The 12444-nt window shown below is 43.3% G+C and overlaps 1 protein-coding gene across 3 annotated transcripts in view; it reads left to right on the top strand.

Moving 5' to 3' along the window:
- The window catches only part of RASEF (RAS and EF-hand domain containing), a 46559-nt gene extending 36770 nt beyond the window's left edge, over positions 1 to 9789 (top strand). For 2 of the 3 annotated variants that reach the window (XM_035099746.2, XM_060280077.1), the window contains exons 16-17: positions 240 to 316; positions 2221 to 9788. In XM_035099746.2, coding sequence (XP_034955637.1) covers positions 240 to 316; positions 2221 to 2326 — 183 coding nt within the window. In that variant the 3' untranslated portion in view covers positions 2327 to 9788. Of the gene's footprint in view, positions 1 to 239; positions 317 to 2220 lie in introns of all 3 variants that reach the window. The other variant, XM_035099748.2, reaches the window with a different exon arrangement.
- The last annotated feature ends 2655 nt before the right edge of the window (positions 9790 to 12444 follow it).

Below are 12444 nucleotides of genomic sequence, written 5' to 3'. Positions count from 1 at the left end.
TTAATAAGTGCTTAGTTTGAAAATTGCTGCAAATTTGTGCTTTGTCGCTGGCTAATGTGTTGGCAACCTTTATTCAGATAGGTACCTCAAAGCACGCAGAAACAATTGTGACTAGTGAACTGTACCTCCTGTAGGTTAGCTTCTTCCCCGGTGTTCTCGTGTCTTTTAATGATTTTATTGGAAGGAAAACTTCCATGCATAGGTGCGTAAGCCTCTTCTGCTTTTGTTTTTCCACCTAGACCTACAGTGCATTGTTCTGTGAAACAAGTGCTAAAGATGGATCTAATATTGTGGAGGCAGTACTTCATCTTGCTCGGTAGGTTGAAATATATGAATTACTTTTTCTTAACCCCATTTACAGTTTCTTTTTTCGGGGCGGGGGGAGTCAGATCTACTAAATGGAATTTCACATGTCTTAAAAAATAAATCTGCACAGATGTTTTTTCTGTGTAAAATGAACACGAACCTCGCATTACATGTGATGGTGTCTCCCAGAGAGCTGCTTCCCAAGTGCGAAATACCCGTGTGCTCTTGTTTCATGTGCTGAGCGATACACTGTTTTCCCATGCATTCCTGTGTGGAGTTGCTTGCTGTGCAGGAACTTTGTAACTTAGGAAGCAGCCTCAGAGGGCTTTTGAAACCTTAAGCAGAAGAACATACTGTGTACCCTCAGCCTCTTAATAATTGTCTTCCCAATTGTAACAAATGCTGTTTGTTTCAGTACCCAAACATAAATTATTTGTCCCTCTGCTGCTTGAAATATATGGCCTTTCATATGAAAAAATTAGGTAATTTCTGGAATCATTTTTCTATATTTTATGGCAAGCTGTTTTGTTTTCAAGAGCCCTTCTTGAATTAATAGAAATAAGTATGGGATTCCTGGAAAGAGCCAAAGCTGCTTGTTCTTATCTTCCAGTGGCAACAGGTGCAGCAGAGGTGTAACAATCCACTTATCTGGAAGTATCAATTCAAAGTTAATTGTTGCCTTGTGGTATGATTCATTTCCAGGAATTTCCAGGCACTACGCTTTAAATAGCGCAGTGCATTAGAGATTTCCAGGGAGCAAGTACAGAGCAATTATATAACCCAAACAGTTGGTGGAAAACAGACCTCTTAGTTCTAATTTTCAGACTACTAAATGAATTATTCGAGACCTGAAATGTTCTCCTCTTTATGACAAAATGGAGATTTTAACCATTTTGTTCATCCTAGAATGGGAAACCTGTTTTCTGGGGGTTATATTTGAGAGAGGTTGCGGACCACGAACAAACATACTCCCAAACTCTAGAGCTGCTTTAGTGGTGATCTTTCCTGACTGCCTCCAAAACAGAAGAAAATAATTTGCTTGCTCCAATAATGTTTCCAGGGGAAGCCGAGGAGGTCTCCTCCAGATATTGTTGGACCAACTCCCACCGGCTCCCGTCAGCATGGCCAATGTCAGCCATGAATAGAATTGGAATACCAGCAAGATCTGTGAGGCACACATTGGTTACCTCTGCCACAGCCTTTTGAGCATGTGGATGATAACACTGCATTTTAATTTCTTTACTTTTACATGGCGAAGGACCATAGATCAGTGGCAGGGGCCATTGAGCATAGAATGTGCCAGGTTCAATCTTTTGAGTTCACTTGTTAAAAGTCTCTCAGGGTAGCAGGTATTGAGAGAGGCTCATGTCTCTCTGAGACCGTGAGAGCTGAACAGGGAATGAATGGGGAACATGAATGGGCCATTTGTGGTTCCTCCAGATGTTGCTGGACATGGCCAATGGTCAGTGGTAAAGGGTTTCGCTATCCCTGGAGCAAACATTGCCAGGCTAGATGGATAAATAGTCTGACCTGGTGTAAGCCTGCTTCCTACGTTACCAAGAGCAAGTAGGACCCAATATAGCAAGCCATTCACAGGACTGCAGAAAATAAAGGTAATCCAACTACATGTTAGAGCAGTACCTTGTATTAGGCCAACCAGAATGTCACAAAAATAGTGTGCAAGTGTTGGAGTTTCCCAGAACTTTTTATGACGCGAGATAGTAAACAACAAGGGGAGAGGAAGAGAAAATGCTGGCTGGTGGTGAATCCACGGCATTTGGTTTCAAGGTATTGCGATTCAAGCATGTGAGAGGCAGCTAGCAGGCTCAAATTTGGGCGCGATTGAGTGCTTCTGCAGGTTTTGGGGTTGTAGTCAGGTCTGCTAGTAATCATACCAAACTCTTATTTTTGCAGAGAAGTGCGAAAAAGGAGTGACAAAGAAGAGGACAAGTCTGTAACAAACCTGACTGGGACATCATTGAAGAAGCCGTCTCTCGCCAAAAACTGCTGTGGTGTTTAGAGACAATCCAGCCCTCTTTTTTGCCCCAAAGAAACAGATTTCAGTGGCTGGGGCAGAAAAGGAGTAATGAAGGATTTAGGCATACATTGTTCTGTAGAGAACTAGAGAACCATTCCTCTTGAGTTGCCACATCCATTCAGATGCTTTGGAACCCTGTTGAGCAAAACCAAGCCAGGGAGTCTGGGACCTTCAGTCCAGGAGCAGAGCCAGACGCTCCTGGGAGATTGGTTCCTGTGTGCAAGAAGAACCAGCTGCAAACCACCTGTGCCTTTTGAAGACAGCCCATTCTCTGACCTCCTGGGAGACATTTGCTGCTGTTCGTGAAATTTCACCCCCAACCTGAAACTTGCCCCATGTCTATTTTGAGCGGAGTTCTTCAGTTCTTAACTTCCCCCTGCATTCTGTGCTGCATCGGGTTCTCGAGGAAACATGGCGGCGGTCAACCTCTAGGCAAATGATCCTGCACTGGAAAGGAAAGTGTGGCTGTGTCAAAAGCTAAACTAATCATGCATCCCTGTGTCCTTTAGCAACTTTTGGGAAGAATTAACCATTCAAGCTTGCTTCTCCTTTTAGAAGCCATACATGTCAGTTGATCAGGATAAATGAAATGTGTCTTAGCTGTCACTGGGGGGATAAACCCGTGTCTGGGCTGTACAGCTTTGCAGCGCTGCCAGTTGCAGGTGTGTGTGTGTGTGTGTAGTAAAATGTAAATTAGCATGTCTTGAAGAAGGCTAAGCTAGAATCTCTTTCCCCCTCGGGCATCTTGTTTTCTGGGTGGAGAAAATCCAGCTAAGTTCTACTCAAGAGTGGATCCATTGAAATTCATGGGTGAAAATTAGTCGTGCCTATCAATTTCAATGACTACTGTGAGGACTAACAATGGACAACAGTCCAATTTTTTGTTATTGAAGAGAGTTAATTTGTATGCATCCCACATCTGAAGAGGTATAGCCCAAGCACAGGTTCATGACCTTCATGAGAACTAAGTCTGTCATGTGCCCTTTGATGGAAAACCTCCTCCCCACATGCCAGTATTCTCATAATGCAGAGTGGAGTGAAATATGGGTGTTTTCTTCCCACCTTCAAAATAATGAGCTTTAATGCTAACTGATTTAGATAAGCCGCTTCCACAGACTGCACCCTAAGTAGTCTGTACTTAAAATTAGAGGGTTGATTCTGACCTCTGTTACTGATAACTAATACCTGGAAAGAGGTATTTTTTTCCCTGACCCGTAGCTGTGCAGATGTGGAACTGGACGTTGGTGGAGATTTGTACATGCAAAAGTTTGTTGACGGAGCTAAGAAACTTGGGCTCTTTTATATACATGTTAAATATTTTATTGGATTTATAGGTTCACATCTTTTTCCTTATAACTAATTTATAAAAAAAACTAGTCTATTTTTATAGATGTATAGATTTTATTTTGCTTTTCTGTGCTTTATCATAGGTTTGAAGTGAGGAAAGTGTTTGCAATTGAAACATTGGTTAGCTGTTCATGTCTGTGAAACTTACAGCAACCTAGTCTAAATTCTGCAAGTCTCAATAGAACTGCCTGGGTTGTGAGGAGTGGGTGGGTGCATTGCTTTACTTGCAGCTCAGGAGTAGCTAACCTGTGGCCCTTGGAATGCTCTTGGACTTCTGTTCCCTTCAGCCACAGTGGCCAAAGAGAGCGACCTTTGGAGGGCTAAGGTGCTCCATCTTGGTGTAAGCAATGTATCCAAGGAAAAACTGCAAACAGAGAATTGGCGACACTTAAATACCACCAAAACTCTTATAGTATTTCAAAGCACACGTACCAGTGGAAATGTTTAAAATTGGGGTGAAATGGAAATACAAATGTTTGTAATTCAGCCAACTCGGATGCAAATCTCTGTCGAGTAGGACACTGTAAGTGATTCGCATGTTCTCTTTTTATACATACATTTATACTTGGTCCTAACAATCTAGCCCAGAATTTCCAGTTTTCGCAGGTTGATTTATTTTAAAGATTTCTATGTGTTGTTTTAAAGCACCAGTAGCAGTAATCTTGAAGCATTCATGGTTACAGGTTACGAGTCTGAGACGCAAACAAAAATTGAAGTGTCAAAATAAGTATAAACTTCTCAGCATTGCATCAGGGTTTTGAAATGCCTTTGCAGTAGCAGGGGCCGCCAAATCCAAGTACTAGTTTTGTTACCTTGACAACAGACAGCAGTTTAAACCAGCATGATTGCACTTTTGCGACTTTAGTTTCCATTTCTGAAGTTGCCAACTTCCAAGCAAATCATCCTTTATAGATTGGAGCGGCGAAAATACGAATCCTGCCACGTGCCAAGAAATCCCTGTCTATTTCAATGGAAAGAGCAGTTCCATTCATGCCATATAATGTGGTACAGGATTGGGGAACCTGTGTCCCTCCGAATGTTGCTAAACTACCACTCTTTCCATCCCTGACTGTTGCCCTTGCTGGCTGGGGCTGATGGGCGTTGGAGTCCAATAACATCTGGAGGACCGCGGGTTCCCCCATCCCTGCTGGAGTGCAAAGAGGTCTTTCCGTTCTCCTCCATTCACAGCAACTCATTGCGCAACGTGGGACACTGGACTGGGACATGTCAGTCCTGAATATGTTTGTGCCCATATGTTTGGTTAGCAGAGCTCAGCCACTTTGTAAAGCTAATTTTCTCGTTGATTTGTTGGGTACTTGTAGCGTATGTAGTCCTAACGGCAAAAGTAGCCTTTATTTATTTAGTGACCATGTTACCATATACATGTATATTTATTTTTGATGGAAAATCTTTATATGATTTTGTTTCTCATAAATTATGTACATAAGATTTATTTTTATGCATTTAGCACTTAAATACCATTGTTTGTCACTTGCTGTCTTTAGCTTCTGAAATGTTAACACATACCATGCTGTTTTTAAAGCCAATGATCTTTGTGTTTTGGCCTCCTTAAATAATTGATCTGCTAGCAAAGTGCTTTGGTAGCTGGCCTTTAAACACATGCTAATAGTTTTTATGAGCCAAAATATGCCATACCAAAATGTCTTAGAATTAAAATCCTCTATAAAACATGAATGAGCACTCGATAGTTATTGAAAATGTCATTTTTGAAGTCTTTCTAATATGGTTCTGTTAGGTAGTTGCAAACATTGCAGTCCTATGTTTTTGCCCACTCAGAAGTTAAGTCCTCTTAAGCATTCAATGGGATTTGCTCCCAAATAAGGACGTGGGTGGCGCTGTGGTCTAAACCACTGAGCCTAGGGCTTGCCAATTGGAAGGTTGGCAGTTCGAATCCCTGTGACAGGGTGAGCTCCTGCTGTCCAGTCCCTGCTCTTGCCCACCTAGCAGTTCGAAAGCACATCAAGTGCAGGAACTGTAGATAAATAGGTACTGCTCTGGCAGGAAGGTAAACACTGTTTCCGTGTGCTGCTTTGGTTCGCCAGAAGTGGCTTAGTCATGCTAGCCACATGACCCGGAAAAACTTGTCTGCAGACAACGTCAGCTCCCTCGGCCAGTAAAGTGAGGTGAGTGCCACAACCCCAGAGTCGTCTGTGACTGGACCTAACGGTCAGGGGTACCTTTACCTTTAAGATAGTGTAGGATTGCCATCTTAGTAAGCGTGCCTAATTAAACCATGTGAAACTGAACTCTGGGCAAACACACAGACGGTTGTTCTGTAAGTCAGAGGTGAGCAGAATCTCAACTAGGATCTCCTGGTGGGCCTCTAGGTGATTTGAAGTAGATTTGCATTGGTTTCTGGCTCCTAATTGTTTAATCATGAAGACAACATATGACCTCCCCACCACTGAAAACGGAGGAGGAGGAGGATATTAATCAGGAGTGGTTTTCTTCTTCTTTTTGTATAGGACTGTGAGTTCAGTCTAATTCTGTTGCTCAGAACAAATTCCTGGGCTAAAAATTCTTTCATTCTAAGTCAGGGGTAGGCAACCTAAGGCCCATGGGCCGGATCCGGCCCAATCACCTTCTCAATCCGACCCATGGACGGTCCGGGAATCATGTTTTTACAAGAGTAGAATGTGCCCTTTTATTTCAAATGCATCTCTGGGTTATTTGTGGGACATAGGAATTCATTCTTTTTTCTTTTTCAAAATATAGTCCGGCCCACCACATGGTCTATAAGGGATGGTGGACCGGCCCACGTCTGAAAAAGGTTGCTGACCCCTGTTCTAAGTTTATGTCTTTGCACCTATTTTTTAAATTCATATGTTCATTTAAATAATGAATTAGGATTCATTTCACTTCCACAGGGCCATATATTCTCCCCCCTCCCCCGACAAAGTTGTGTCGCTGTGTATGGATATTCAGTGACTTCTGAGAGGGGTGGGCAAGAAAGTATAAGATGGCGGAGGGTTTCCCTCTTTTACACATCTGAAGAAGCTTTACCAGCACCTGGCAGGTGGCTTGGTTCCTCTCAGCAGTCCTGCTTGAGTGCAACAGCGCCTCTCCCCTCTGCGCCATAACATGAATATGCCACAGCCCTCCTTCCACAACACTCAGCTGTTTCCTCACTGCTCAGCTGTGTGGTTGGGTGGATTGGAGGTTGAGGAGTCTCTGTGAATCGGTTCACCCTCCACAAACCACCCAGCTATTTGCCCATGTCCTGCTCATCCGTTCACAATGTGCGCACAGATGGATGGAGGGAGAGGTGTGTGAGAGAAAGAGGGCGATTATCTTTCCTCTATCTCATCCCATGTATAATGTACATAGACACGCAAACAAACACACTCTGGGTGGGTTGGGGTCTGCACCCGAATGTGTGAGGATTGGCGTCTTGATCTACAGTGAATGCAGATTTAACTTGCCTGCGGCCCTGTCCCTCTCCCCTCTTGCATATATATATATATATATATTATTTCAAAAACATAGTAGATGGTAGATAGCAACCACTACAAAATACCAATTGGCAATCTTACCTGAGTGAATAAAGAAACGAAAGGCAGGGCTATTCCCAGTTTTTCTGTCCTTGCATTTTTTTTATCCCTACTAAAATTATCAATACAGACATAATTCTAAATCTAAATGGTTTCATGTTTCAGAGCAGAAAGAAGTTTTTTTTAAATGGTGGTTTTTCTTTTTCTTTTTCAAACTGCATTTTGTCCTCTCCAGTACTATGCAATGCACTTTTTTGGGGGGGGGGAATAAATGGATAGGATTTTTCCTTCCTCATGAAGGCTCTTTCCTTACCCCAAAACACACACTGCACAAAGAGGTGCCACTCCTTTCAAAATACAGATGCATCAATGATAAATTCAGACGTGAAATTTCATCTTTCAATGCCCAATCCAATACAGATTCTTCGTTCATTGGCAGGACATTTTGGCAGCTGAGGCGAACCACAAAATGGCACCCCCACCCTGTGGGGATCCACAGAATGCTGTGTGAGAGAGTAAGTCTGCAGGCCTGAGTGCACTAGTAAAGTGAAACTGGCTGATGCAATACTTTCTATAGGAGTGCTGGGTCAGAATGACTCAGCAGTAATGTGCTGTCAGTTGATTGGTTGTCATCGGTTTAAAAGGGAAACCTTCCCAGCAGTGAGAGTGGTGGTGTTGTAGAAGGGCGTGGTCAGCGAGAGGTTTAGAGAGAGTATGAACTGCTCGTGTATGAACTGCCTGTAGATATTTGTATATAGCTCACAATAAATATACTGCACTAAAGAAGCTGGAACGCTTAACATTTCTGCTAAAGCGCCGTGAAGGAATTCGTGACACACCCAGCCAGGAAATAAGGGATAAGTGGGTGAAGACCTACACCGGGAACAAGGGGACAAGATCAAATCAACAGTTTGTGGGAAAGTGAGGAAGCCTCTCCTCTTCCCAGAGAGGAGGTGTGAGCAGGAATCGCTTCCCGAGTCTGTAGGGGGGGTTGTGGCCGGACCCTCTGCATCATTGGAGTCCTGAGTCCGTGTCACGCACTCCAGTCAGCCAATCCGGCGGGCTGGTGGGCGTGGTTTAGCTGTTTAAAACGGCCGCGGGTCCCACGAGCTGCTCCTTCTTGTTCCTGGCTTCCTCAGATCACCCGCCTGCCCGCCCTTTAGGCTTTGCTTCGGCACCTGACCTTGCTATGGACCTCGGTTGGTCGCCTTGGTTGCCCAAGGGTAGGAATTTTCCCCACTTGGCAGATTGGCTCCAGCCACTTGGTTTTTCGCCTACCCCGTAGCAAATCGCCACAACTTTGTAAGGTTTGGCGGCTAGGCATTGGAAATGCGTTGTGTGTCAGCGGGGAGGTTGTGGCCATCACCTACCCTTGAAGGGTATTCCATTAAAGGAATCTGGTGGTTGTGGTTCCTGTCCGATGCCCAGGTGGTGGCTAGGGCCATAGCACGACCCTCCGGTGACTCTAGGGCAGGGGTGGCCAATGCCCAAGAGACTGCGATCTACTCACAGACTTAAAAAGAGGCAGTGATCTACCCCATTTTGGGGGGGTTCAGGTTGTTGAGCTTTTTTTAAGGAAGAAAGTCCGTTTTTTAGGGGTTCAGGTCAAAGTTGTTGAGTTTTTTTAGGGAAGTCAAAGTTGTTGAGCTTCTTTGAGGGGAGCCAGTGATCTACCGATGATCGACCACAGATGTCCAGTGATCTACCAGTAGATCACAATCTACCTGTTGGACGTGCCTGCTCTAGGGGAAAGCTTCCAGTCGATTTACATCAACAAGCTCCTCCTACAGGTTGTTAACCCTTGTGTGCAGAGCGGGCGGGAGTCAACTATAGTCTGTTCAGATCCAGTGCCTAAGCCAATACCACTCACATTCTGTAACCAATAAAGTTGTGGCCTTTTTTTAGCCCATTAACCTAAAATACTTGTGTCCATGTGTCTTATTTCATCACAAAGCGCAGAGCTGGGCTTCGACTCACAATCAAAGGCTGCCGTCAGAATCACAGTGGGTGGGTGCAAAGTCCAGGAGACCCCAGAGGGCTGCCCCTACCATTTCCTCTCTAGGGATGGGAGGAAAACAGCAGTGCCTCCTATTTACCTAGAAGCCCCTGCAGAAGCAGAATTGGGGGTGGGGGCTGCCGAGAAGGTGTATGATCCGGCCCCCATGGAGTGTCATTGTCACTCCAGCTGCTGCAGCAGGCAATGCATTCCTTGGAAGCTGGATCTGCTGCTCCTGTGAATCCTGCTGCCCAAGGCGACCGCCTCATATTGCCTCATGGGTGGGCCGGCCCAGGCCACTGATATTTGCGGATTCTCCCACTTCCCCATTTGTCTTTGCAATCCTCCATGCTTTCTTAAATAATTTCTTTTCGACCCAGATGCTTTGAGAATCTCTAGCTATCTTCAGCCACGCAATTTCTTCTGTGCATAGCGGTGTGTAGCTCCTCGCCCCACCCTGCGACAAACTCTCTTCTCTTTTTACAATCAAATATAAGACCACATGGAGTAATTCAGCCTTTCAGAGCAATCAATTCAGAATGATTTTCTGTCATTGCGATGCAGGCAGCACATCAAAGCTTTCAAATCTCACCTTGCAGCGCTTGTAATGAAAATAGCCATGCAGAGAGAGAGAGAGAGAGAGAGAGAGAGAGAGAGAGAGAGAGAGAGAGAGAGAGAGAGAGAGACGCTTTTGGTTCCTACAAGGAGCCCCTAGCATCATTCCGTGTAATACAGACAAACTTGCAGTGTTGCTCACTTACTCTAGTTTCACATTCCTGCCATGGTTTTAGTCAGATTTGCAGATTTTGCTTCCTTTCAAATTTATTCAAGCTAAAAACCCCTTCAGTTTTTAGATATAGAGAAGTTGTTCTGTGGTCCAAAAGAACTGAATTCTGCAAATGACAACCAAGGAATTTCAATGGAATGAAAGCTTATGCATTTATTAAATATATATATATATATATATAAATGCTACCACATGAGGGCAGCATTGGCCAACTGAACCCCTTCTTTTCCAACAAAGATAATACCTCAGGACAGATAGGCATAAAGGAAAATAATCATTAAAAATATATGTTTTTTTTTTTAAAAAAACCTGGGTTATTGCAGAGAGATGTTTCAAGCTAAAAGTCTTGTCAGGCACTCCCTCTCCTGGAGGATATTTTTGTTTAACCATTTGACAATAAAAATAAAAATGATGTTTTGCTCTAGGGCCTAGGCAAAGCCTGGCACATAATATATTAACCTTAGCGTAGTTATTGTAACCCTGTTTGATCAGGTTGGTTGGGTGATTAGAGATATTGAATGTGCATTTTCATGTTTTGCTTTAAAGACACTGTAGACGTACTGCTGTTGTAAATACTGGTTGTTGTTCAGCCATTTAGATTGTGGGGTGAGAAGAGGAATCGCTAAGAAGCTAGGGGCACTTTCATTATTTTCATTATTTTGGGGTGGTATTCAATCACCTACCCAAAAAAATTAGGTTACAAACTGAAAGTTTATTGGCAGGTCTTGAGCAACAAATCCACTTTTTGCTTTAGGTAAAGTGACAGGAAGGTGTGCTGGAAAATGCAGGATAATGCCCTTGTTTTGAGACGTCTAACCTCCCTGCAGACAAATCAGAATTAATGCTCATTAAACAACCAACCTTGCCTAGCCTCTCAAGGACGAGTGTGCAATGAATCTGGAGGTAAAATACTACCGTGATCTAACTTGTGGTGGACTGTGCCTCCACATTGGAAGCACATTGCCCAGTAATGGTAGTTTGTCAGTAATATGTGGTAATGGCTTCTTAGTTAAATCATTCCTGTTACTAATAATAATAAAATCCTTATTGCGGCGGTGTTGCTAGCTTGCTTTAATTAAATCTGGTCACTTGTAGCACAACTGACCAATCTCTGCTGCTCTGCAGCTTTTCATTTTAATTGCATGTAGAGCACTGAGAACTGAAACGATCAACCTTTAGGGTATTTTCATGAATTACTGGAAAGTCATCTGCACAAATTCTCTGCATCTGTTTTGATGATTGCACTGCCAAAGCATTTTGTTGCTCTAAGCAGAGCCCAAGTCCTTGCCACCAGGGGTCACTATTCCCACTTATTTTCTGATACAAGCAGGGCTTTTTTTTCCCAGCAGGAACTCAGATGGGTGCCATTGCCATTATAAGAGAAAAAGGGAGGCGTTTATGGTTACTTCCGGCACCTCTTTTTCTAGAAAAACAGCACTGATTACAAGTATCATTTTTGCACTGTGTATAGCAGTGTGTGAGGGTTGTGTGTGTGTGTGTGTTTGTAGTTGGATGATGGGCTCATCTTTTGGCCAACCTTGTTATAGGTGTTGTGCTTTGTTTTGTGGTGTCTTTAAGTAAAAGATGACTAAGGTTTACATTCATAGGCACCTCTCAAGCATTACTGCAAACGTACATTATTCACATTAATGGCAAATATTAAGCTTTATTAACTGATAAAGCAGATAAAGTACAGACCAGTTATTATTATTTTTAATATATATGACCCAAAATGGACTGCAACTTGAAAATAACATCAATTACAATAGGTTGAAAAGCAACAGCTGAATCGACAAATGGAACAGCCAATGGATCAGCAGCCTTCCCAATAATTCACTTAAGAGTGGGTGGGTAGGCTTCTACTAAAATACCTACTGGAAGTAGCTGGTGGTTCCCTGTCTGTGACACACTTAATGCTGGTGCTGACACCAAGAAGACCCTGCATCAAACACTGAGCTATACTCAGCAGGGCCTAAAGCACCAGGAAGATCCCTATGGGATTAGGCACTTCCTGCCAAGCCCTCAATAGAATTTAACATCTCCTACATTGTGGTTGAGAGGCTGTAGATCGTTCTATTGTTTGCAAAGATGCCTGAATGTGCTGGCAAGCAAAAACGTCAGCTGAAATTAACGATTCATTTTTTCAGCTTCATTTGCACGCCCTCGGGTTTTGCACTTGCTTTTCGGCACATAGTCTGGGCTTGCTATATCACCGTATGCCATGAACGATCGGTTTGGACTAAAGAAAAATCCCTGTGCATCTTTTGTTTCTAATTGTTGCTCTACTCCTTGATTATTATTTTTTTAATTTTTAAAGAAGGAAAATGGCTTTTTCCTCTTTAGCAGTGGGGGCAGTCAGAGGCCTCTGGGTAGTGAATGGCTTTTTCCTGTTTCTCTATTTTTAAAAATGAGTTGCATGGGAGACCTCAAAAAGCCATGTTCTGTGATTGTTTTTGCA

Source organism: Zootoca vivipara, chromosome 11 (genome assembly GCF_963506605.1).
Source record: "Zootoca vivipara chromosome 11, rZooViv1.1, whole genome shotgun sequence".
Lineage (NCBI taxonomy): Eukaryota > Metazoa > Chordata > Lepidosauria > Squamata > Lacertidae > Zootoca > Zootoca vivipara.
This window is presented reverse-complemented; position numbering and strand designations above follow the sequence as displayed.